At 42.6% G+C, this 26,463-nt stretch overlaps 1 protein-coding gene across 1 annotated transcript in view; it reads right to left on the bottom strand.

Annotated features, from left to right (window-relative positions):
- LOC115480882 (1-phosphatidylinositol 4,5-bisphosphate phosphodiesterase gamma-1-like) overlaps nucleotides 1–26,463 on the bottom strand; it is a 258,382-nt gene that overhangs the window by 6,920 nt on the left and 224,999 nt on the right. Inside the window, exons 27-31 of the mRNA XM_030219854.1 lie at nucleotides 22,477–22,625; nucleotides 13,094–13,208; nucleotides 9,596–9,757; nucleotides 9,412–9,500; nucleotides 3,556–3,740 (exon numbers count right to left, since the gene is read on the bottom strand). Coding sequence (XP_030075714.1) covers nucleotides 3,556–3,740; nucleotides 9,412–9,500; nucleotides 9,596–9,757; nucleotides 13,094–13,208; nucleotides 22,477–22,625 — 700 coding nt within the window. The remainder of the gene's footprint in view (nucleotides 1–3,555; nucleotides 3,741–9,411; nucleotides 9,501–9,595; nucleotides 9,758–13,093; nucleotides 13,209–22,476; nucleotides 22,626–26,463) is intronic.

Raw genomic sequence — 26,463 nt, 5'->3', positions numbered from 1 at the left:
CTAACTTTGGGTGTGAGGATTTACACCAACTGAAACCTGGTGTAAATCATCATCGCATGTAAATTAGGAGTGGATCCCCCAAATTCTAATACTACGTGCATTTTTAGTGAATGCCCTTGACCTATCCATGCTCCTCCCATGGCCCTGCCCCCTTTTCAGTTGCACTCTAAAAGATTCATATGTGCATCTTTATAAGAACATAAGAATAGCCAAACTGGATCAGACCAATGGTCCATCTAGCCCAGTGTCCTGTTTTCAACTGTGGACAATCCAGGTCACACGTACCTGGCAGAAACCCAAATACTAACAACATTCCATGCTACCAATGCCAGGGCAAGCAGTGGCTTCCTTCACGTCTATCTAAATAACAGCGTATGGACTTTTCCTCCAGGAACTTGTCCAAACCTTTTTTTTTTCCCAAAGATTTTTTATTGATGACAAATCCAAGTAAGCAGATCAGACAATATGAGTACACAGTATTCCAATGTCACGAGGTACATAAGAAAGCAAAACAGTGTAAACCATCATCAGACTTTTAACAATTTTATCCCACCACCCTTACCCATTATTTATTTCCTCTTTATTTATACCAGACACAAGAGTGAGCAGAACACAAACGATTGTCAATTACATAATAAAACAATATGAGACACTCAAACATCTGGTCAGTATTATTTCTCTGTATGCCCCGCATCCCCCAATCTTGCCCCCTCCCTTCCCAACTATCGCCCCCTCCTCCCCTCTTCACCAGAAGAAACTTTATCTTATAACACAGTTAGCCATTTAGAATTCTACTGCGAGCAAGTGGAGTCAGGGTATCCCAAAATGGAGACCAACACTGCAAGAAACAGTCTCCCCTCCGTGAAGCAAGATCCAGTATATCCTTGCACTCAAGGGCACTAAGTGATATGGGATCGCCAAAGCTGAACAGAAGGACCACCTGATTGTAGCCATGTACTAAGTACAGCAACAATTATGATACTAAAAACAAAAGGAATGGATGTAACCTGCACGGAGTGGCAGTTACAATCCTAAAAGAGGACCTAACCTGTGAGGAGCTGTGCAGGTTACATCCTCTCCTTTTGTTTTTAGTATCATAATTGTTGCTGTGCAGGTTACTCCTCTATGCATTTTTTAAAGTATGAAAGTCATTTAAGCTTTACTTTGAGTAGAAATTTTCTATACGTTTATTCCATCCTCTTGATGTATAAGGAACCTCTGTGTTGATCCCACACCTTTTTGAATTCTGTCACTATTTTTGTCCCCAAAAGGAAAGGGCGTAACCTGCACGGAGTGGCAGCTACAATCCTAAAAACAAAAGGAGAGAATGTAACCTGTACGGAGTGGTGGGTACAACACTAAAAACCAAAGGAGAGGAAGTAACATGCACAGAGCGGCAGTTACAACCCTAAAAGAGGACGTAACCTGCACAGAGCTGCGAGTCCAACACTAGAAAACAAAAGGAGAGGATGTAACCTGTAAGGAGTGGAGATTACAACACTAAAAACCAAAGGAGAGGACATAACCTGCACGGAGCGGCAGTAACAATCTTAAAAACAAAAGTAGAGGACGTAACCTACCCGGAGTGGCAGTTACAACCCTAAAAACAAAAGGATAGGTTGTAACCTGCACAGAGCGGCAGTAACAACCCTAAAAACAAAAGGAGAGGACGTAACCTGCACGGAGCGGCAGTAACAATCTTAAAAACAAAAGTAGAGGACGTAAACTACCCGGAGTGGCAGTTACAACCCTAAAAGAGGACCTAACCTGCACGAGCTACGGGTACAACCCTAAAAACCAAAGGAGAGGACGTAACATGCACGGAGCGGCAGTAACAATCTTAAAAACAAAAGTAGAGGACGTAAACTACCCGGAGTGGCAGTTACAACCCTAAAAGAGGACCTAACCTGCACGAGCTACGGGTACAACCCTAAAAACCAAAGGAGAGGACGTAACATGCACAGAGCGGCAGTAACAACCCTAAAAACAAAAGAAGAGGATGTAACCTGCATAGAGCGTCAGTTACAACCCTAAAAACAAAAGGAGAGGACGTAACCTGCACGGAGCGGCAGTAACAACCCTAAAAACAAAAGAAGAGGACTTAACCTGCATGGAGCGGAAGTAACAACCCTAAAAACATAAGGAGAGTTTGTAATCTATGCCATATCACCAATAAAAAAAATGTTAAACCAAAAAAAAACATAAGGAGAGGTCGTAACCTGCATGGAGCGTCAGTTACAACCCTAAAAACAAAAGGACAGGACGTAACCTGCATGGAGCATCAGTTACAACCCTAAAAATAAAAGGAGAGGACATAACCTGCATGGAGCGTCAGTTACAACCCTAAAAACAAAAGCAGAGGATGTAACCTCCAAGGAGTGGAAGGTACAACCTTAGACACCTTTCTGGCCAGACTGGATAGGCCACACTTATCTTTATCTGCTGTCATTTACTATATTACTGTGTCCACAGAAAGGGTGGTGGGTGTATGAACCTGCTCCCAGGATAGTGCTGAAGGCAAAACAGTAACAGGATTTAAGGTGGCCTGGAATAAGCACAAAGGATCCCCAGTTGTGAAGATGTCAGAGATCAAATGGGGTCTGTAGCACTAGATCAGGAAAAAAAACTATGCAGAATGGATGGGCCTTGGGTTCCTTAACTGCCTTCAGTTGTGGCTAATGTACTTGAATAGATTTGCCTTGCACATACCATGACAGGAACAAGACTTATTCGTAAGCCAGGATATGTTGGTGGGTGGATAATCTCAGTCTCTTAGGTTTACAATTGTTTAATATATGCATTGTGGCAAGGAAAGAGAGGTTCTGATTGGAGCTTCTAAACTGCAGCATTTTTACATCTTTCCTTTTCTAAAATGTGCTCCCTGTCTTTGAGAATTCTGCCTATGCCTCTTCTCATGTGGTTTTCTATTTTCTCTCTGTTTTACCCTTTTCTGCTACCTCCTTAGTGGTAGGGTTGGCTCCTTTCTTCTCGTGTTAATGTATTTTGTTCCCCATGTTGAATACTTTTGGTCAGGGCCACTGAGAGGGGGGGCAGGGGGGACAAAATTGGGGCCCGGCACCACAGTCCCACCCGCCCGCGGCTCCGTTGACCATTTGCCACCGGGCCGGGCCCCCTCCATTCAAATCACAGCGCCTCACCATTTTGCTCCATGTGAAAGCGCAGCAGCGGCAGTCTGCAGATCGCCTCCCTTTGGGCCTTCCCTCCCTGTGTCCTGCCCTTGTCTGACGTAACTTCCGCGAAGGCGGGACACAGGGAGGGAAGGCCCGAAGGGAGGCGATCTGCAGACTGCCGCTGCTGCGCTTTCACATGGAGCGAGGTGGTGAGGCGCTATGATTTGAATTCAGGGGGCCCAGCCCGGTGGTGGACGGAGGGGGGACAGGTGGAGGGGGACAGTGGCAGCAATGACCTTGGGGGGGGGGGGGGGGGGGCCCGGCCCAGTCTCTTGGCGGCCCTGCTTTTGTTTCAGAAAAGCACAAGGCCTTGCGTCTTACAACACAGAAGGCAGCATCAGAGCTGAGTGCTAAGCCCACTTACTTTCTGTTGCGGACTTCGGTGAGTTCTCTCAGGCGTTCCTCTGCTGCACGGAGCTCATCCAGACGCTGCTGGTAGCGAGAGTCATAGCTGTTGGTGTGCTCATAGCTGGTCACCTGGTTAGTGAGCTCATTGGCCCGGTCCCGCAGTTGCTGGATGGAGGAGTACAGGTTCTCATCATCTTCTTCCTGCATCCTCCCAAAAATTGTGAGAGCTGGTCAGTAAAGACAATTTAGAATACCTTCTTCTGCCTACAATCAGCCCCCCTCCAAAAAAATATAACGCTGAAGAGCAGCTGTTACTACTATGGGAGGTGATAGTGTGTTCTTTCTTGCTACCGGGATGGGGACTGAGTCTTCAATATCCCTCCAGTCCACAGAAAGAAGACAGGAGTCAGCCACAGAAAGATGGCTGACCACAGGAAGTCATAAGTATCTGAGCTGTTCTCTGAGAAGATTATTTTCAAGGTTTTATTGTGCACTCTGCTGAATATTAGTCAGTGCTTATTACACTCATAACCGTCTGTGATGACCATATCTGACTCCTGATGCAGGCAGAAGTAGAAACACAGCTTGTGTTGGGTCAATAGATGGTTCCTTGGTCATTCAACATGCTTCCTGTGGTCATCCATTCTTTTCGTGGCCAACTCCTTGTATCTTCTTGCTGTGGTGTTTGCTCTCAGGGTTTTCCCTTACTATTATGTCTCCATTTCACAGATCAGTGGAGTTTAACCCTCCTCAGATAATGTAAGTGTTATCTTTGTGTTTATAATCCCAGAAGACCACAGAATATACTGTTACAGATAATGTCAACAAACAACCAAAAATTGCTTTTGAAAAAAAATTAGTAATCAAAGAACCTCAGAAAATACAGAGTCAAGAGTGTCAGTTCAGTAACTGCTTCAGTGACTCACACATACCATTGTTAGTCCACTGTTCTTCAATGTACTAGGGAAAGGGAAATGGGACTTGATATACTGCCTTTCTGAGTTTTTTTTTTTTTTTTTTGCAACTACATTCAAAGCAGTTTACATATATTCAGGTACTTATTTTGTACCAGGGGTAATGGAGGGTTAAGTGACTTGCCCAGAGTCACAAGGAGCTACAGTGGGAATCAAACTCAGTTCCCCAGGATCAAAGTTCACTGCACTAACCACTAGGCTACTCCTCCACTCTAGTGCCAGAAAATATTTTGTGACCGTGATGATAAAGCAGATGCTTTGAAGAACTAGTAAATTAATCAAAAATTTTCCATATATAACTGTGACAGGGTATATAGTACACTGTCCCTCACCCTTAAGAAAGATTCCTCTATAACTAACCAAGGCCACATTAACAGCACAGGTCCTGCTGTGGGAGGAAGTGAGCTGGGCAGGGCGGAGTTGAGACCGACCGGGGAGTTTAAAGGGAAGAGCTAGGCAGGGTGAGAGAGGCCCAGGGGAGGAAGAGAAGCCCCAGTATATGCCCTGACTGAATAAATCTCACTTGCTGTAACCTGGCTGAGGTAAGCCATTTGATTTATCAGACTGAACTGCATAAGGTTTTGAGGTCTGGCCAGAACCAGACCTGAACTCCAATGTGGAGGAGTGGCCTAGTGGTTAGGGTGGTGGGCTCTGGTCCTGGGGAACTGAGTTCAATTCCCACTTCAGGCACAGGCAGCTCCTTGTGACTCTGGGCAAGTCACTTAACCCTCTATTGCCCAAGGTACAAATAAGTACCTGTATATGTAAGCCACATTGAGCCTGCCATGAGTAGGAAAGCATGGAGTACAAAACAAAACTGCAGATTTGTTGGCTGTGTTTGAGGCATGGCAACCCTGGCAATCACAGACTGTGCTTGGCTTGCTGCTAGAGGCTGTTAAGACTGAACATTGAACTGCAGAAGTTTCCCTACCTTACATCTTGGTCCTGTGAAAGGAACAGACGGAGAATTCCCTTAAATAAATACTGATTTTGCATTCATACCTGTTGTCTGGCTATGTTCTTCTACTGACCCACTACCCGCTCTCATTTGGGAGTCTCACAATAACATATAGTGAAAATTCATACAATCAGCTATGATCCAAAGACCAAACTCCTGTCACGCACACAATTCAAATTGAACCTTCATGCTGCACTTATAATTTTTTGGAAGTATAGAGTTATTAATATGCTGAAGGACTGTAGACGGATGATGGTATGTGGGAGTCACATAAGCATTACTGGGCTGACACCCTTGGCTCTATATTTTCGGAGGTCCTTTAACACCAATTTGTTTACAACCAGGTTTTGGCCTCGCTTGGCAGTGGTTCAGAGCAGAGTGTTCTTTTTTTACCGATATTACGGTTTTCTCACTCTGTTGGGTCTTTGGTAATGGGATACAGATAATGTGCCATTGTTACTTTAATGCTCTCTACAGGCAATGTGGCAATGCAGCCTTAGTGTTACTGACCACAATGTGTTGCACTGCATGCGGATGCAATTAATAGGACAGTGTTACCTCGGTGATAATGATCTTTGAGGGCCGTGCTGCACACAGATGCAGGAAATGCAACAGTGCTACTCTACCATTAAATATGTCTATAGGGCATGCTGCATGCACATGCAGATATTGCAGCATTGTTAGCTTGATGCAGGGGCGTAGCCAGACTTCAGCGGGAGGGGGGTCCAGAGCAGAGGTGAGGGGGCACATTTTAGCCCCCCCCCCCGCCACCACTGCCAACATCCCCCGCCCCGCCCTACCATTGCTGACACCAACAACTTTGACCACCCCCTGCCAACGACCCTCTCAACCCCCCTCCCGCCGCCAACCCGCCGTCTGCTACCTTTGCTGGCGGGGGACCCCAACCCCCACCAGCCGAAGTCTTCTTTCTTCGTTTTGTTTCTGAGTCTGACGTCCTGCACGTACAACGTGCAGAACGTCAGACTCACAGAAACAGAACGAAGCCCTGCAGATCGCAAGGCTTTGTTCTGTTTCTGTGGCTTGCAGGACGTGAGACTCAGAAACAAAATTAAGAAAGAAGACCGGCTGGTGGGGGTTGGGGTCCCCCGCCAGCAAAGGTAGCAGACGGCGACAGCGGGTTGGTGGCGGAAGGGGGGGTTGAGAGGGTCGTCGGCAGGGGGGTCCAGGGCCAAATCTATGGGGGCCCAGGCCCCCGTGGCCCCATAGCAGCTACGCCCCTGGCTTGATGTTAATGATCTCTATAGCTTAGTGTTGATGCAGATAATGTAGCATTGTTAGCTTAATGTAAATGATCTTTATAAGGTGTAATGCAAGCACATGCAGATAACGTAATTTTAACTTGGCATTAATGACCTCTGTGCTCTGCTGCATGCTGATGCAGATAATGGGTTGCATTACTTTACCGTTAATGGTCTCTTTAGGCCATGCTGCATCCAAATGGAAATAATGCAGAAGTGTTAGCTTTGCATTAATGATTTCTATATGCTCTGTTGTATGGTGATGCAAATGATGCAATAGAGCTGCTACCTCTATAGCATACACCGTGTGCTGATGCAGGTAATGCAACAGGGTTACCTCTGATACTGATCTTTATATGCCACACTGTGTCACAGATAATGCGACAGCTTTATCTTTGTGTTAATGATACTTATGGTCGCTCTGTGTGCTGATGCAGATAATGCGACAGTGTTATCGTTGTATTAATGATACTTATAGCTGCACTGTGTATGTTGATGATTTTTATAGGATACCCAAAATGCTGATGCAGATAGTGCAGCAATCCTAACTGTGTTATTGATTTTTAGAGACTGCACTGTATGGTGATGTGGATTACGCACAGTGGTGTGCTGGAGTCAGCTCACACCGACTTGTAAGAGCCGGTTGTTAAATTCTTTGGCGTCTTGCGAGCTGGTTGTTCTGGGAGTGTGAGCTGGCTTGCCTCTCCTCCCCAATAACAGGGTTAGGTGTCCCTATAACCAGCCCCTCCAAATGACACACTGATTACGATTTATAACAAATTACTACTCTACCTATGAAAAGTTATTCCCTTATTATACTTCCTCTGTGTACATCCCTATGCATAAGCCGGTGGCATTTCTAAAAATTTAACTTTTTTTTTTACAGTGTCCTTCCCACCCCACCTCACCTATTACAGACCTCCTCCCCGCTCCCCCGAGCCGAAGGGTCCCACTCCCAGTGCATACCTGAAGGCAGCGTCCCTGGTGGTCTAGTGGATAAGATCCCCAGTCCTTTCTGCCCGCTGCAGGCACTGTACCCTCCTGCAGCTGCATCACTCTTTAAAAATGGCTTCCAAGACTTCCAGGGGCGGTCTCATGAGACTTTCGGCTTATGCATAGGGATGTACACAGAGGAAGTATAATAAGGGAATAACTTTTCATAGGTAGAGTAGTAATTTGTTATAAATCGTAATCAGTGTGTCATTTGGAGGGGCTGGTTATAGGGACACCTAACCCTGTTATTGGTGCAGAGATTGTTTTTTCTCCTGGTAAAGGGCTTCTAAAACAGACATCATGTTATGGGAATCAGGTGCTCTACGTTCACAGTTTCTATCTATTTATTTACTTATTTATGGCAATTTCTCCCACATTAAACATGAATTAGATTGGAACCTGGGAGCATTTAAATTTTTTTTTTCCCCGGAGAGAGGGTATAGCCAGCTCTGCAATTTGGTGGGGGGGGGGGGGGGGGGGGGGGGGGGGGCGCGCAGAGGTGGACCGGGGAGAGAGCCTGTTGTTAAACATTTACCAGCACACCACTGATTATGCAGTGCTATCTTTGTGTGAATTATCCTTAAAGCCACAGTGTTCTGATGTAGATAATACAACAGTGTTATCTTTGTGTTACTTCTCTATTAATCACCTGTACAGCAGTGTTTCTCAACCCAGTCCTTGGGACACACCCAGCCAGTTGGGTTTTTAGGATATGCACAATGAATATGCATGAGATACATTTGCATACCAAGGAGGTAGTGCATGCAAATCTATCTCATGCATATTCATTGTGGATATCCTGAAAAGCTAACTGGCTAGAGGTGCCCCAAGGACAGGGTTAAGAACCCCTGCTCTATAGGATACACTGCTTGTTAAAAATCTTTATAGGCCACACTGTGTACTGATATAGATAATGCAACTGTGTTACCTTTGTGTGAATGATCCTTATAACTGCACAATGTGGTGATGTGGATAACAGGACTGTGTTACTTTTTGTGTTAATAATCTTTCCTTTTAATCCTTGGCAGGATTCAAGGAAAAGAAATTAACAGGTATGAATAAATTTCACCTTACAGGCCACACTGTGTGGTGATGCAGATAATGCAGCAGTGTTACAGTTAAAGCTGTACCGAATGGCATATTTTACTATTCGGCTGAATACAAATACCGAATATGAATAATGGGCATTCAGCTTTAACATAACAAATAATAAAAGAGGCAACATGAAATCATAGATCAAGAGTTTATTTCAGTAGAATTTAGCACAGTAGAGCCCTGAGTTATTTGTATTGAAATGCAAATCACTATTCAGCTGAATACGAATAATGTATTCAGGGCACTATTCGGGGCTGAATCGAACCAATTACGAATATTATGTACAGCCCTAGAAGCAATAGGAAATCAGAGATCAACTGTTTATTTCAGTAGGGTTTAGCACAGCAGAGCCCCAGGTTATTCATATTCAAATTTAAATCAAGGCCTTATCGAATCGAATATGAATATTCGGTACAGCCCTAGTTACAGCACTTTTGTGTTAAGGAAATTTTAAGCTATACTGTGTGGTGATGTGGATAATGCATCAGTGCTACCTTTGTGTTAATTAGCTGCACTGTAATGATGCAGATGATTTGTTAATGATTTTTTATAGGCCACACTGTGTACTGATGCAGATAATCTGACAGTATTACCTTGGCATTGACAATCTCTATGTGGACAAGCAGGGAGGCGAGTTCCAGTTCCTCAGTGTAACTGTTCCTCAACGGTATGGACCTATACCCTGGGAACAGATCAGAAGCATGAGGAAGTGAGTCTTGTGATGTCACACACTCAGTCCACCCATCCCTTTCATCTTTTGCAAACTTGAATTTGCACCTGTTTTGAGGCCTCTGACAGCAAAGGTGGCCTGGGCCAGGAAGTTGGGGTCACTGAACATGTCCTCCTCATAAACCACAAAGCGAAGGAAGGAAAACTCCGGGTTATTGATGTCGAAGACAAACTGTTTAAAAAGCCACACGGGGTTCAAGCCATTGTCCGCTGCATTGGCAAGAAATAGGGATAAGATCAGTAGAGAAGCAAAGAACAATTCCCACTATCTCCTTACCTCAATAAAGGCACGAGATGAGTCACTGTTGATAACATTCAATTATTTCTATATAAATGCTAATAGCTACATTTGATTGTGGAAAGACTCCCTGGAGCAAATGTATGGGAACATTTCAAGCCCAGAAGACAGTGTCCATAGACAGAAGAAAGATCTGTTTCAGCTGTTTGTCTTTCATCCAGATTCTGGAAACCTCTCCTACTATAGCACTTACCTACATTGTGCTGTATTTAAAACAGGTACAAACAACATGCAAGTCTAGTGACTGATACTTTCATGTCCAGAGATCTTAACATTGTGTGGAAGACATTCAAAACAATTCATGCATTTAACTTTGCATAACAGTAATGTAGCCAGAAGGCAATTTTTGGGTGGGTCAATGGGGTAAGATGCGTGGACACACATTTCCTCTTCCTTCCCGTGTTTGTCCCCACCCCTACCCTCACTTCACTACCAAGTACAAAAATTAAAATACTTTGGCAGAGATCCCTAAGCTCTGCCAGCTGAAGACATCTGGAGCCTGCCACCCCCACCAGAAAAGCACAGCAGTTAGCAGCAGTAATTTGATTCTCCGATGCTGCCACCGCAGGGATGTTCAGTTCTTGCGCATGACTGCCTCGCTTTTCTGATGGGAGCGGTGGGCTCCAGGTGTCTTTGGCTGGTGGGGCTTGGGGATTCCTGCCAGCTATGCCAATGGTGTGTTGTTTCTGGATGGGTGTGAGATGAAAGTGGATGGGCCCAGGCCAGCCCAGACCCCCTTATGGCTATGCCCCTGCTGCATAAATCTTTTGCTTGGGGCCAGCTTTCACATAACCTTTGGCTGGACTTTTTAATGTGTGTAGAAAGCTGGGAGTCAAGAGACATTCTGGGGACAGGGCTAAAGTTATCCAGATAACACTGATATTCAGCACTACCCAGATAACTTTGAGGCGTATTTTCAAAGCACTTAGACTTACAAAGTTACAAGTCCCATTAATCTATTTATAAAGGATCAAAAAATGGCTGTTGTAACTTAAATGGATAACTTATCTGTTTAAGCTTATGACTTCATATACTGCAGTCTTACTTAAATAAATAACACAGTTAAAAATCCAGCATAAAGATAAGCAAATAAGTAATCTACTGATCTGTATGTGGCTACTGCCTCATTGTGAGATCAATACAGAAAGCCTCACGGTACAGAAGTGGCTCTACCAGCAAAATTGTTGCAGTAAAACTATAATTAATGCGCATGCAATTTACTGCTGCATTAAAATCACAGCAGTAATCCAGAGCTCACTGAAAAATGTCAACCTTCACATCAGTGCCTGAGTGGTGATTGGCTCAGGCACTGACAAGAAGGATGACACTTTAAAAAACAGCTAGCGCTACAGCACCAGCATCTGCATTGGTGCCTGACCCAATGAGTGAACGCCCCTTTCCCCAACTAAAAAAAATAATTGCTGGTGTTTAGTGGTACCCACCTGACATCTCTCTGACAAACCCTCCCCCACACTCCCTGATATCTAGTGGCACTCTCTCTTCCCTCCCCAAACTAAAATAAATAATCCCTGGTGTCTAGTGGCACCCACCCATTCACCTGACCCCCTTCCCATGTATCTGTATAATTATGGTACAGCCAGAGACCCCTCCACTGGAATGGTGGCGGGCCCAGTCATAGAGCTCAGGCCATTACAGACCTTGGCTGAGTCAGAAATCTGATGGCTGACATAACTGGGAGCTTACTGGAAAAGTATGACCTAGTTTGTAGCCCAGATTGAGGCCTAAAAGTTAAGTTAATAGATATGGAAACAAAATGGAGGATTTCAGCACAAAATGGAAGCCCGTATCTGTTACAAAGTGGAATTTTCTCTAATGTAAGTTAGAAAAACAAGTTGAGAAATGAGTGAGTCATACCAGGTGCAAAGAAAATAGGGAACTAGCTGTCCAAGAGAGGAGGGAGACTTTCCTGTGAGCAGGGTCTTGCTTAAGATTTGTGGTCAAGCGAGCTAAAGACAAAACCATGTTAGCAAGATAGAAGCTACTCATTAGCATGAGCCAATCAGTGACAACCATGACATTAGCATAGATCCAATCAGGTATATCTACTGTCATATTACCCATATCCTGAGGGCACCTATAAAAATCAGGGTATTTCCTGGTTTGAGTTAGAGAGAAAAGGGTTGGCACTCTCTCTCCAAGGGAAACCAATGTGTCCAGCAGAATTGACAAATTACCTAATTGCTTTCCCTTGTAAAACCTCTAATTGGTAAAAGAAATTATAAAAGATTAGCAAATAATTAACACCTGTTTGCAGCTTATCATATTCCTATAATTAATTGATTGTACATGCCTGTTGTCAATCACTGATTTGACTTATACCTTAGCAAATAAACTCCTCATTCCAAATGATGATTTGTGGGCTTCACTTAATGATGAAAGGCTGTAAGTATAAATGCTTTTGCTGTATCAGGCTATCATTCGCTGCATTGTATAACCTGTAGCCTAAATCCAGTTTGTCATAAGGCTGGTATCTATTCCTTGCCAGTGCTGAGAGGCGGACTAATGCGGGTCCCTTAGACCTAACGTCTCTCTCAGTGGCAATTCCTTTTAGAACTTCATAACTCCTGGATTACCCCAGTACTAGTGTTATTTAGAGATGGAGTCAGATTAAGGTCACTCCAGCCTTCTTGGGGGGCTCGGGACCCCTCAATTCTCAACATATCCCAACATCGAACCTTAAGAGGAAGGAGCGATGCCCACTTGCTCCTGTCTCTGGTGCTGCTATCATGAAAAATGGTGGCACCCTACCCCCTCATGGTGAATCCTAGGGATGCAGCAGCCAGGGTCAGTCTGCCATATAATGGAAACATTCTTGTCTACCTTTGTTTTTGTTACATCTGTACCCCGTGCTTTCCCACTCATGGCAGGCTCAATGCGGCTTACATGGGGCAATGGAGGGTTAAGTGACTTGCCCAGAGTCACAAGGAGCTGCCTGTGCCTGAGGTGGGAATTGAACTCAGTTCCTCAGGCTCAAAGTCCACTACCCTAACCACTAGGCCACTCCTCCACTATCTCTTCTCCTGTCTCCACTTCCACCTATCCCATCTTCAAAGTTCCTCTCTTTTCCTTTTCCTCAACTTGCTGTTTCGCCATCATCTCCTCTTTCATCTTTCCCTGCCTCTCCTTTTATCCTTTAACTGGCCTTTATTCTTCTCCTTTATCACTGCTTCTCTCTCCTCTCCATATCCTCCCTCATTATGTTATACTGGCTGTTTTCTCCACCTTACCTACGACATCTGTTTTGTTCTTGCTGTTGTCAAACTCAGAGCCGCACACCTCCACTTCCACAAATGGGCACACAATACTCCTGCCATTCTTAGGAAGGTGTCGGGCGCCCAGGATCTGAGGAGGAATTGACAGGACAAGTAAGGCTTGGTGATGGGACACAGTTCCTGAGCATAGTGAAAATACTGCAAACATGACTTTTCTCTTGTAGTTCTAGCTGTATACGGAATTTTTAAACACGTATGGGTCAAATTTGAAAGGGTTTAGATGCTAACTTGGGGAGTTAGGCTCCTAAATTAGCTTGTTTGAAAACTGATTAGGGCTGAGCATATAACTCTAAGTGTCTAATAATGAGTGGGACTAGGGAGGGAACCAGTTTGAGGTCATGAAATCAGATGTTCAACACTCTGTTCCAGCACTGGGTACCTAACTTAGGAAAGTCAATGGCTTTCCTATGTTTAGAACCAAGGCAACAAATTTACAGTCCTAAGTCTTAGGCATCTAAATTTAGGAGAATTTTCAGTTGTACATATAGGCCCCTAAGTTCAGATGAAAATCCTAAAAGATGGTCAGCTAAGTGAAGCACTGAAGGGGTAATTGTATAACAATGAGTGCGACCCTCATGGGCAGAGGGAAGATTAGTAGACGAAGAGATTGAGGAGTACAGCTTATCCGAATGTAGTGTCTGTAGCCAAGGCAACAGTGCATGGTAAAGATGTGGAGTTGTGCAGATGTCCGTGAAAGAAGTACCCTAAGGTTAGCCACTGAGGCTTTTGTGGCCCTGAGCGGGTAAGGCCCAACCCTGTACAGGGAGGGTTCTTTTGCTTCACGGTAATAGAAGGAGATACAGTCGGATACCCAGTTGGAGATGGTATACTTGGAGGCCTGTCGGCTGGGATCATTCTGGTTGAAGTTGACAAAGAGCTGAGAAGAACGTCTTAAATCTTGTGTTGCTCTGAAGTAAAAGAGCAGTCCAAAGTGTGAAGGGTTTGCTTCACTGTTGATGTATGCAGCACTGAGAAGAAGGAGGGGATCAAGATGGACTGATTGAGGTGGAGGTCAGAGACTACTTTTGGAAGGAATATGTGGTGGTGTGCAAGAAAAGTCTACTAGGGAAGAACTGAGGATAGGGTGGGTAAGTGATTAAGGCCTGGAATTCACTGGCACATCTGAAGGAAGTGAAGGCAATCAAGAAAATCATTTTCCATGTTAGGTGCTTGAGGGAAGCCAGTCTGAGATGTCAAATGGTGGTGCTATGGAAGGGGTCCAGTAGGGGACCAAGGAGAAGTGGACAGTTTGTGTCAGTCATATGAAGAAGAACTGTTGAGTTCTTCTGATAATGAGAGCCATAACCTTGGAGGGAATGAGCTGTGAATATTATCTGTTATCTGTAACTGCTGAAACTAAATGTACTATACAGGACCTTGAGAAGAGACATTAAGCCAGGCATAAGGGAGGAAATGTGTGAGTAGTCCAGTAACATAGTAGATGACGGCAGATAAAGACCTGTACGGTTCATCCAGTCTGTCCAACAAGATAAACTCATTACATATGTAATACTTCATATGTATACCTGGTCTTGATTTGTCCTTGCCATTTTCAGAGCATAGACCATAGAAGTCTGCCCAGCACTGTCCTCAAAATTGTGAAGCTGAATCTGTCCAGCCACGATTAGAGCACAGACCGTAAAAGTTTGCCAAGTACTAGCTAGACTTAGCAGCTGTGAAACTACTTCCCTAAAGCTTTAGCTAACTTGCATGTATATTTGGTATTGTTGTGTCTTACTCGCTCACACAGACCTCGGACTTCGAGAGCCAAGAGCTGAGGTAGGGTGGGTTACCCCCAGGTTGAATCAGAACCACAGTCAGTTTGGTACTGTGCCATTGGATTTTGGAGCCCAGTGTTTGTCTATGGGGACTTCCATGAGAAAATGTATTAATAGAGAGTGTCAGATGTAGTACGAAGAGTGGCAAAAAAAAAAAAGAGATATTGCGAATAAGTCCAAGAGTCATTGGCAAACAGGCACTGGAACCGCTTGCCAGGTGGCACTCTATGACTAATGGTAATACTGCCTTGCAGTTTATGCTAAGGTGAATTTTTGTCCCGGATAAGTTGAGATATTTAGAATACCAGATGGCAATTTAGAACGGCAAAAGTTCTCTACGATGATGAATCACAGAAGGCAAAAGTAGAGACTAATAGACGATTCACCACTGGAGATGTGAGTCCAACAGTCTTTATTATATCAGAGATAACGACCCGACACAGGCCGTGTTTCGACGCTAAAAAGCGTCTGCATCAGGGGTCAATAAATACACCAAGTAATGAATGCAAAACGAAGAGTCCTACTTGTATATGTGTTGTCAACTCACTGATCACGTAGCACCAAACAGAATATGCTGGATACAAACTATCAGAGCAAATGTTTGTATCCAGCATATTCTGTTTGGTGCTACGTGATCAGTGAGTTGACAACACATATACAAGTAGGACTCTTCGTTTTGCATTCATTACTTGGTGTATTTATTGACCCCTGATGCAGACGCTTTTTAGCATCGAAACACGGCCTGTGTCGGGTCGTTATCTCTGATATAATAAAGACTGTTGGACTCACGTCTCCAGTGGTGAATCGTCTATTAGTCTCTACTTTTGCCTTCTGTAATTTAGAACAGCTACACACTAGTCAAGAGAGGATCAAATTCTCTTGGAGGAACAATATGGCCATAAAGAGAATGCAAAAACAGAACAGAACAATATACAAGAAATAAGAGATACTGTTCATAAACTTGAAAAACAAATGTATCAAGGGTGCGCGGCTGCACCCATCAGTACCCACCACTCTGCCTGCTTATGAGGACGAGATGTGTATCTTGGCAGCAGAACTCTCTGCTCGTCCGTCAGCCCAGCCTGTGTCACTTCCCCCTCATAACTAACTGGAGAATGCAGGTGCATGAATCTTAAGTCAGATATAATAAAGGTAGCTTCTCGTTTGGGAGCTGATGTGGGTAACCTATCTAGGTTAAATGTAAGCCACTTGAAGGAATGATTGGATAACTTAAAAAAGAATCTGTATGGTGTGTGGGCAGATAGGAAACATCTTCATCAGTTTTTAAAGGGAAATAATTGATATGCTGAAAAAAAAATCATGTAGAATCGTAGGATATAGAAGAAGTCAGGCAGGCGCTAGAGTCGGCGTATCCCAATTTACCCTTTGCCCCCCACCCCTGAGCATCCCTCTCTCCATTTCTCAATTAGAAAAGGGATCAATAACATTTTATCACGTCCTGGCTTTCCTCCACTACCCTATATCTTCCACCACGTGGATAATATAGGTTTTGTGAACAGATTAACAATCTTACAAGTTGTCTGTAGCTCCCTCCAAGAACATGGCATATGGGACAACTTACTGTTACCCACTAACAGGGCATTTTACTAAGCCAAAGGAGCATTTTTGGTGCGTGCTAAGAATAAGCATGCACTAAATGATAGTCACCCATATATTCCTATGGGCGTCTCTAGCGTTTAGTGCATGCTAATCATTAGTGTGCACTAAAAACATTACCGTGGCTTAGTAAAAGACCCCCTAAATGTTGCTCCAAACATACATATCACTTGGAGATAGTCCCAGACTGCCAATCCCATATGTGATGAATTTGTGCAGCTTCTTAATAAGCCTAGAGGTTGGGTATACCCAAACCACCCTCCGTTTTATGTTTTCAGAGAATATGTAGCTCAATTCAAGGAGGTTTCCCCTTCCAGATGAACCTAGATATATCACGTTACCATTGCTTAAGTGTGCACCTCGGAATAGGCAGAGGGAGGGATTGAAACAAGTAAAGGTATCTAGGCTCTCTGCCCAACCAAGAGAGAGATCCTCTATACCAAGGATATAAATCTGTCTGCACTTTCTTAACCAAAGGCCTATATTAGGCTGAAAGAAATCTTCCATGGAATTTGAATACTAGTTTAGAGGGGATTAAATCCATCTAAAAGGCAAATCTGCTTTAATTTGTGCCATCTCCCCCTCTACCAAATTCATATTCAAAGCCTCCGTCTTATCCAGGTTGATTTTAAAGCCAGATACTGCCTCATATGTGGTCAATTCTACCAGCAAATTAGGCATAGAGGTTAGAGGCTGGATCACTGTGAGCAGAGCATCACCTGCAAAAAAGTTAAATCTTGTAATTACCCCTCCCCCCCACAGTAAACCATTTGATATCTGGATTATAATGTGCTGAGTGGTGCCAGAGAATGCTGGTGCCTAAAATGTATATATAGCGCAGCTACAGTCGGAGTGTCAAAAACAACCAAGATATATTGGACATGTGGAGACATTGCTGAAATCTGCTGTGTGCTCAAATACCATCGTGCAAAATGATACTAAATCCACTGTAGAGTAATATAGGGTGGGGAAATGTACCATATGGTGCATAAATATGCTACTGTACATTAGAAATGCAATCTAAAATGATACAAGTTATAGATAAAAACTCTAACGTTCGCACATTATCATGCAAAAATGTAAACAAGTGTGAGTTTATAATTGCTCCCATGTGGATAGTGCAAGGAGATTTCAAGAAATAAATAGATTACTGTACCTTGAAAAAGACGTGCCTCAGGGGTGTTGAAAAAATCTTCCGATAGTAAGCACTACTGCAGAACACAGTTGTAGCCAAATAAACAGAGCTGCTATCGAGGTACATTCTTATTACTTCTCGTTTTCTGTTGTCGGTATAGTTTATATCTAAGAATGCATGCTCCTAGTTTCTATCCCTCGGCACACTGTTTAATCTTTCCTTTTATATTATTTATTGTAAGAGAGAGTTTTTTTTCAATATGGACTTTTTTTCATACGATCCATGGTACTAAGCCATCTAGATTACTGCAACGGAATCTATGCGGGATATAAAGAACGAATTATGAAGAGGCTCCAGACTGCTCAAAACACAGCAGCCAGGCTTATATTTGGAAAAACAAGATTCAAAAGCGCCAAACTTTTACGAGAGAAGCTATACTGGCTCCCAATCAAAGAATATATTGCGTTCAAAATCTGCACCCTGGTTCATAAGATCATCTACGGCAATGCCCCGGGATACAAGACAGACCTCATAGACCTACCAACCAGAAACACAACAAAATCAACACAAACATACCTAAATCTCCACCACCCAAGCTGCAAAGGACTCAAATATAAATCAACCTATCCAGCTTCTCTTACATAACTATGGAACGCGCTACCGACCGTATAACACATGACCTCCTAATCTTCCAGAAACTCCTAAAGACTAACTTGTTCGAAAAGGCATACTCAAACGACCCAACCTAAATGCCTTAACCATGCAAACACAACAATATAAATGTTCGTATTGGACATAACCTACTTTCCCCTTGACCCCCAATATGTCTGTCAACTCTGATCATTACTTCATTTTGTATTTGTTCATGTCGGTATTGGCGATTGCCACTACTGCACTATGTAAGCCACATTGAGCCTGCAAATAGGTGGGAAAATGTGGGATACAAATGCAATAAATAAATAAATAAATAAATAAATAAATAAATAAATAAATAAATAAAATACCTTTCTAGACTGCTCCATCTCAGTTGTGTGTGATGTTTGACACCCCTTTTGATGAATTTGTAATTTTATATTTATTTTTTTTACTTCAATTAGGATCAATGTATGTGTTTTATTATATATTCTATGAAGTATTAAACTTTGGAGATATATTCCTTCTTGTTTTATTATATGCTCGACTTATGGAGCAACATTTTTTAGTGTCTTTTTATTCAAATTGTGAATGTTTCAAGTATTTGTTGTCCTTATCCTTGTGTATTTTAGAAATATGTTTGTATATTTATTCATTTATTTAATTGTTTTAGACTCCTGAGGCAGGCACTTTTGCCAAAACACTGTGCTGTGTCAAGTCAACTAGTGGTCTTTTTTATGAATAAAACCTGTGTATGACATCCTTCGACTCCCTCGTGTTCTTGGAAGTGTTTTGCTACCTATACTACTCCTTTGCTTACCCAGCTTTGGGAAATATGCATCCTCCTTCTGCTCCCCCCTCCAGTCCCCACTACCTTGGGAGTGATGGTTGTTATCGGGGGCCCATCTCAACTTTTCAAACCAGGGCCTAGTCAGTCCTAGCTACACTACTGCTTCCCATAACAGTAGGAAAGACTCTGTGTGCGTCATGAAAAGGTGATTTTAAATCCATCACAGCACATTATTGGAGATGAAATGAAATTTTAGAAAAAAGAGCCATCAAAGCCTACCATTCAATGTATAGCTCAAAGTACTATCTTTTATTGATTCCTGTGGCTCCAAGATAATAAGTAATATCAATCATATTCCAATAGCATCTAAACTTCTTTTCACGCTGCTATCAACCATATTGTGATATTAAAAACAATACAGTTCTCCAGATTCCCTAAGATACAGTTCCCTAATATTTCATTTCTCTCCAGCAATGCACTATGATGGATTTTTAATCTCCTTCTCACATTGCTGGTAGAGGGCATAATTTTTTCTCAGCACATTAAACACAACACTTTTGTTGTATATTTATATAGATTGTTTCTTTAATCACTTATGATTTTGAATTTTTTGATATTACAATAAGAATTATTATTGTTAATAATTAAAAAAAATAATAATTAAAAAAATAATCTACCCAGTCTTTTCTTTTTTTAAAGAATAAATTCATCAGTCAAGGATTTATATTATATTGTACTTCCACTTAATAGGATTTTAAAACTGACATGACCAAGTTGGAGACTCTGAATATCAATAAAGATCATCACTTATCTAATACTTTAAAAGTGCAGCACCCAATTAAATGAGCCCCGAAATTCATAAGGTATCAATGGGTTAATATCAAAGCCCATAGAGAGCAGCTTTTTAATTATCCTCCATTGCTCCAACAACTCTGGGAGGATCTGGAAAAGTGGGAGGGGTTAAATGTGTTGTGGTAGGGCAGGGTCAATGCTGCAAATATGGTGCTCTTGCCCAAGCTGTTATATCTGCTCACTGCCATACCAATTCCTTTATCAAAGCAGTTCTTTAAGACCTTCAAACGTAAGGTGTTTCATTACATTTGACATCACAAACCTCCTAGAGTGTGTAGGGAGGTGCTCTACTGTCCCCAAGCTCAGGGCTGTACGGCCATGCCCAACTTTCAGAAACATTACAAGGCAGCTTAGTTACGATTTTTGGCATCTTGGGACCAGGGGTCCAGTAAAAGTTGGGTGCAACTAGAACAAAAACTAGAAAGAGATGAGATGTATTGCAGCCCATAGTATTCCCTATATTCAAGGTGTTCTTAATTTAAGCAGAAGACATGGGGCAGAATTTTCCATTCTCTTTTAAAAGTTTACATAGCAAGTAATATGGTAGAGAAAGGGTGTAAGATTTTCTACATGTGGTACTATACACAGTGATGCATCTGATTTGTATGTATGGCACAGGCACTGGAGTGTGTTGGAGAAACTGTGGGGGACAAGGCCCTTTCAACATATCTGGTGGTCCTGGCCACAGGCTCAAGTGTTTTGGGAGTCGGTTTTAATTCTGTCTGCAGAAATCACAGGGGTGATGCCAGCTAAGCAGCTGGAGTATTGCTTGTTGAATGTATGGCCTCTAGCATTACGTGCTAAGAATCAGCGTTTGCTGGCTTATATAGTCACAGCCAATCGATCAGTGTTGGCTGCTGCCTGGAAACAGGCAAATGTGTTGTCTTTGGCCCATGTGATAGACGTTACAAGAAACATAGAAAAATGTAGGTAAAAACCATATAGCCTATCCAGTCTGCCCATCCATGCTGTCTACTCTCCCTATCACTCCCTTAGAGATCATATGTACTTCTCCCACACTCCCTTTAATTCAGATACTGTTTTCATCTCCAACACCTCCACCGGAAGGCCGTTCCATGAATTCACCACCTTTCTATGAAGAAGTGTTTCCTCAGGTTACTTCTAAGTGTATCCCCTTTCACCTTCATCCTATGCCCTCTCGTTCCAGAGCATCCTTTGAACTGAAAGAGACTTGATTTCTGTGCATTTATGCTGCATAGGTATTTAATTGTCTCAATCTCCCCTCTCCCGCCTTTCTTCCAATGAATTCATATTGAGATCTTTAAGTCTGTCCACATACGCTTTATGACAAAGACCACTGACCATTTTAGTAGCTGGACCAACTCCATCTTGTTTATATCTTTTTGAAGGTGCGGTCTCCAGAATTGGTTATCTGATGTCAAAGCTGCCAGATCTCTGTTGAAATCGGTTGACGGCCTTCATTAAAGTGTAGGAACCTTTTTGGACTTGGAGATGGGCAGTGATGGGAGTGAATGACTGATTACCTGGTGGTCCTTGGCGGGTCATGACTCACTTGGCCCCTTTATGTGTTTTTGATTTGTCTGCTATTTGGTTAATTTCTGGGGTAGTGGGGAGGGACGTTATGAGTGGAACTGAGATCTGAGGTTTAGTAATGTACTGAAGAAACAAGGTATATCATATTTTTGGTTATTGCCATTGTTGTATTGTCAAAGTTTTAAATTATTAAAATAAAGGTTTAAAAAAAAAAAAAAGGAAAAAAGATCAATGAGAACAGGTACCGGACAGCAAGAAGCTAATAGAAAACACAGAACCTCATTGTAACATGATGATCAATAATCTTATATTTATTTTGCAATGGGGTTCTTTATTGATTATTTCCCAATGGCCCTTGATTTGTTGGAATAAGAAGCTAACACATCATACTTGAACATCTACACAGAAAAGTGCCACCTGGTGGCCTTACAACAGATTGCATCTTCACTATAGTAGGTTTTAATTTAACATATGACTATTGTCTATCTCAACAGGTATACTGGGAGGAGGGGAGATGTGGACAGCCTGGAATCAGGGCGGGTGCAAGAGTACTGAGTGCTGTAGGTGAACCTTCAGCATTGCGCCCCTACTCCTAATTAGTTTTCAGATCCCTAGTCCATCAGCTCACCCCCTCCAAACTGTTGATAATTAACATTTACAATCATGATCATCCTACAACAATTTTATAAGAACATATAATTGAACACAATGTTTTTAAAACTTAAAACTTTCTTTTCAGGTAAAGGTAGGCACTGAAGGTTCTGTGAGTCTCTGTGGGTACTGACTTATTGCTTTGCTTTGACTGCAGCAGCATCCCCCCCCCCCCCCAAGAAGCTGTCACCCTAGGCCACTGCCTAGTGTTGCGTAGTTATTGGCCTTGCCCTACCTAAAATGAGAAGGAATGGGAAGAATTAAATGTTTTTTTTTTTTAATTCTCAGTCCTATTTCTATGAGATGTTCAGTACTTCCCACTGTTGTACTTATGTAAAACAGGCTTTAGCAAACAGGTTTCACTCACCTGAAGCTGCACTGTGATGGGTTCCACTATCTTCAAACTATTCTTATCAAAAGGGTCAAAGAGGTCATCTCTCATGATGTCCGGCTGCAGTACATAGCCACTCTGCCCCCCTAGCATGAAAAGTGCTTGGTTCAGCTGCATTGGTTTATCTGAAAATATTAGAAACCACAACAACCAATCAGCAAAGAGAAAAAAGAGAGATGAGCTAGAGAACAGCTGTTGTAGTTGATGATTCGATCATTAGGCATGTAGATAGTTGGGTGGCTGGTGGACATGAGGATCGCCTGGTCACTTGTCTGCCTGGTGCGAAGATGGTGGACCTCACATGTCACCTAGACATGATCTTAGATAGTGCTGGGAAGGAGCCAACTGTCTTGGTACATGTGGGTACCAATGACATAGGAAAATGTGGGAGGGAGGTTCTGGAAGCCAAATTTAGGCTCTTAGGTAGAAAGCTGAAGTCCAGATCCTCCAGGGTAGCATTTTCAGAGATGCTCCCCATTCCACGCGCAGGACCCAAGAGGCAGGCAGAGCTCCGAAGTCTTAATGCGTGGTTGAGACGATAGTGCAGGGATAAGGATTTAGATTTGTTAGGAACTGGGCCACATTCTGAGAAAGGGAGAGACTGTTCCAAAAGGGTGGGCTCCACCTTAACCGGGAGATAGAGCAGCTTTTAAACTAGAATGAAGGGAAAGCCAACAGTTGTCCAGGAGCGCCTGGTTCAGTGTGGAGTATCCTTGAAGGATACTATTGAAATAGGACATTTAGGGAATCCCAGTAAAGAGGTTTCAACAATGCTGAAAGTAAGCCAGGTGTGCTTAATGTGCCCGTCTCATCTTCCGCCAGGGTCGTTTTACTCATACTACCCCTCTCCTCAAGTCGCTTCACTGGCTCCCTATCCGTTTTCGTATCCTGTTCAAACTTCTTCTACTAACCTATAAATGTACTCACTCTGCTGCTCCCCAGTATCTCTCCACACTCGTCCTTCCCTACACCCCTTCCCGTGCACTCCACTCCATGGATAAATCCTTCTTATCTGTTCCCTTCTCCACTACTGCCAACTCCAGACTTTGCGCCTTCTGTCTCACTGCACCCTACGCCTGGAATAAACTTCCTGAGCCCCTACGTCTTGCCCCATCCTTGGCCACCTTTAAATCTAGACTGAAAGCCCACCTCTTTAACATTGCTTTTGACTCGTAACCACTTGTAACCACTCGCCTCCACCTACCCTCCTCTCCTCCTTCCTGTACACATTAATTGATTTGATTTGCTTACTTTATTTTTTTTGTCTATTAGATTGTAAGCTCTTTGAGCAGGGACTGTCTTTCTTCTATGTTTGTGCAGCGCTGCGTACGCCTTGTAGCGCTATAGAAATGCTAAATAGTAGTAGTAGTAGTAGTAGAGAGCAGGATAAAGGATGCGCTTTATCCCCTTCAACTTATAAGCAGCTTGTAGATCAAAGGAAAAAAACACAATTTGAAGTGCCTATTTACAAATGCTAAAAGCCTGAAAAATAAGAAAGAGTTACAATATATAGCACTAAATGATGAGGTAGATATAAATAGGCATCTCAGAGACTTGGTGGAAAGAGGACAATCAATGGGACACTGTGTTAACAGGGAAATGGGACTTGATATACTGCCTTTCTGTGGTTTTTGCAACTACATTCAAAGTGGTTTACATATATTCAGGCACTTATTTTGTACCAGGGGCAATGGAGGGTTAAGTGACTTGCCCAGAGTCACAAGGAGCTGGAATTGAACTCAGTTCCCCACGATCAAAGTCCACTGAACTAACCACTAGGCTACTCCTCCACAATTATATTGCGATGATTGAGAGGATAAAATTGGGGGGGAGGGGGGGTTGTGCTATATTTTAAAAAGGGAATTGAGTCAAATAAAATAAACATTCCACATGAAACAGATAGAAGTGTGGAATCATTATGGATAGAAATTCTATGTGTGAAGGGAAAGAGAATTATTGTAGGGCTGTACTACTGTCTGCCGGGACAGAATGAACAGACGGATGAAGAAATGTTTACAGAGATTAGGAAAGCTGGCAAACTGGGCAATGCTATAATAGTGGGTGATTTCAATTACCCCAATACTGACTGGACAAATGTTACATCAAGGGGTGCCAGGGAGATACAATTTCTAGATGTGATAAACGACTGTTTCTTGGAGCAACTGGTCCAGGAACTGACAAAAGGGGAGCCATTTTGGATCTGGTCCTTGGTGGCATGCAGGGCATAGTGCAAGAGGTGGTGGTGTTGGGTCCCCTGGGAAACAGTGATCATAACAAGATCAAGTATGAGCTACTATCTGGGATGAACCCGCAAAAGAAATCTACTGTACCTGAATTTAATTTTCAAAATGGTGACTATAATAAAATGAGGACAATGGTTAAAAAGAAACTAAAAGGATCTTCAGCTAAGGTTAGGCGTGGATGTTATTCAAAAATAACATCTTGGAAGCCAAGTCCAGATGCATTCCATGTATTTGTAAAGGTGGAAAGAAATAAAAATGACAGCCAGCATGGTTAAAAGGTGAAGTAAGAGAGGCTATTACAGCAAAAAGATTGTCCTTCATAGAATGGAAAAAGAATCCACATGAAGAAAATAAGAAGCAACATAAGCACTGGCAAGTCAGATACAAAGCTTTAATAAAGAAGGCTAAAAGAGAATATGAAGAGAAACATGTCGCAGAGGCTAAAACTCAAAGTAACAACTTTTTCAGGTACATCAGAAGTAGAAAGCTTGCGAGGGAATCCATGGAACCATTAGATCACGAAGGAACAAAAGGGGCGCTCAGGGAGGACAAGGCATAGTGGAGAAACTGAAATCTTAGTGAACCTGGAAGATGTACTGAGACAAATTAACACATTAAAGAGTAGCAAATCACCTGGACTGGATGGCATACATCCAAAGGTACTCAAAGAACTCAATCATGAAATTGCTGATCTGGTGTTACTATATAACCTGTCGTTAAAATCGTCCATAGTACCTGACGATTAAAGGGTGGCCAAAGTGACACCAATTTTTAAAAAGGGTTGCAGGGGTGATCCAGAAAATTACAGATCAGTAAGCCTGATGTCAGTGCCGGGAAAATAGTGGAAACTATTATAAAGAATAACATTACAGAACACATAGACAAACATGGTTTAATGGGACAGAGTCAGCATAGGTTCAGCCGAGGGAAGTCTTGCCTCACCAATTTGCTTCATTTCTTTGAAAATGTGAATAAACATGTGGATAAAGGTGAGACGGTTGATGTAGTGCTTCTAGATTTTCAGAACGCTTTTGATAAACTTCCTCATGAGAGACTCCTGAGAAAATTAAAGAGTCATGGGATAAGGGGTAAGGTTCTGGTGTGGATTAGGAATTGGTTATTGGACAGAAAACAGAGGGTAGGGTTAAATGGTTATTCCTTTCAATAGAGGTGGGTGAACAGTGGAGTGCCACAGGGATCTGTACTGGGGCCGATGCTATTTAACGTATTTATAAATGATATGGAAGTTGGAATGATGAGTGAGGTGATTAAATTTGCAGATGCAAAATAATTCAAGGTTGTTAAAACACGTGCGGACTGTGAAATATTTCAGGAAGACCTTAGGAAAGTGGAAGACAGAAGAAATTTAATGTGGAGAAATGCAATGTGATGCACATTGGAAAGAATAATCCAAATCATAGTTACCTGATGCTAAGCTCCACCTTGGGGGTCAGCACTCAAGAAAAAGATCTAGGTGTTGGTATAGATAATACGCTGAAATCTTCTGCTTAGTGTGTGGCAGCAGGGGCCAAAAAAGCAAACAGGATGCTAAGAATTATTAGGAAAGAGATGGTGAATATGACCGAAAATACTATACTGCCTCTTTATTGCTCCATGGTACGACTGAACCTTGAGTATTGCGTTCAGTTCTGGTCACCGTATCTCAAAAAAGATATAGCAGAATTAGAAAAGGTTCAAAGAAGAGCGACAAAAAAGATAA

This window comes from Microcaecilia unicolor, chromosome 1 (assembly GCF_901765095.1).
Source record: "Microcaecilia unicolor chromosome 1, aMicUni1.1, whole genome shotgun sequence".
Taxonomy (NCBI): domain Eukaryota; kingdom Metazoa; phylum Chordata; class Amphibia; order Gymnophiona; family Siphonopidae; genus Microcaecilia; species Microcaecilia unicolor.
This window is presented reverse-complemented; position numbering and strand designations above follow the sequence as displayed.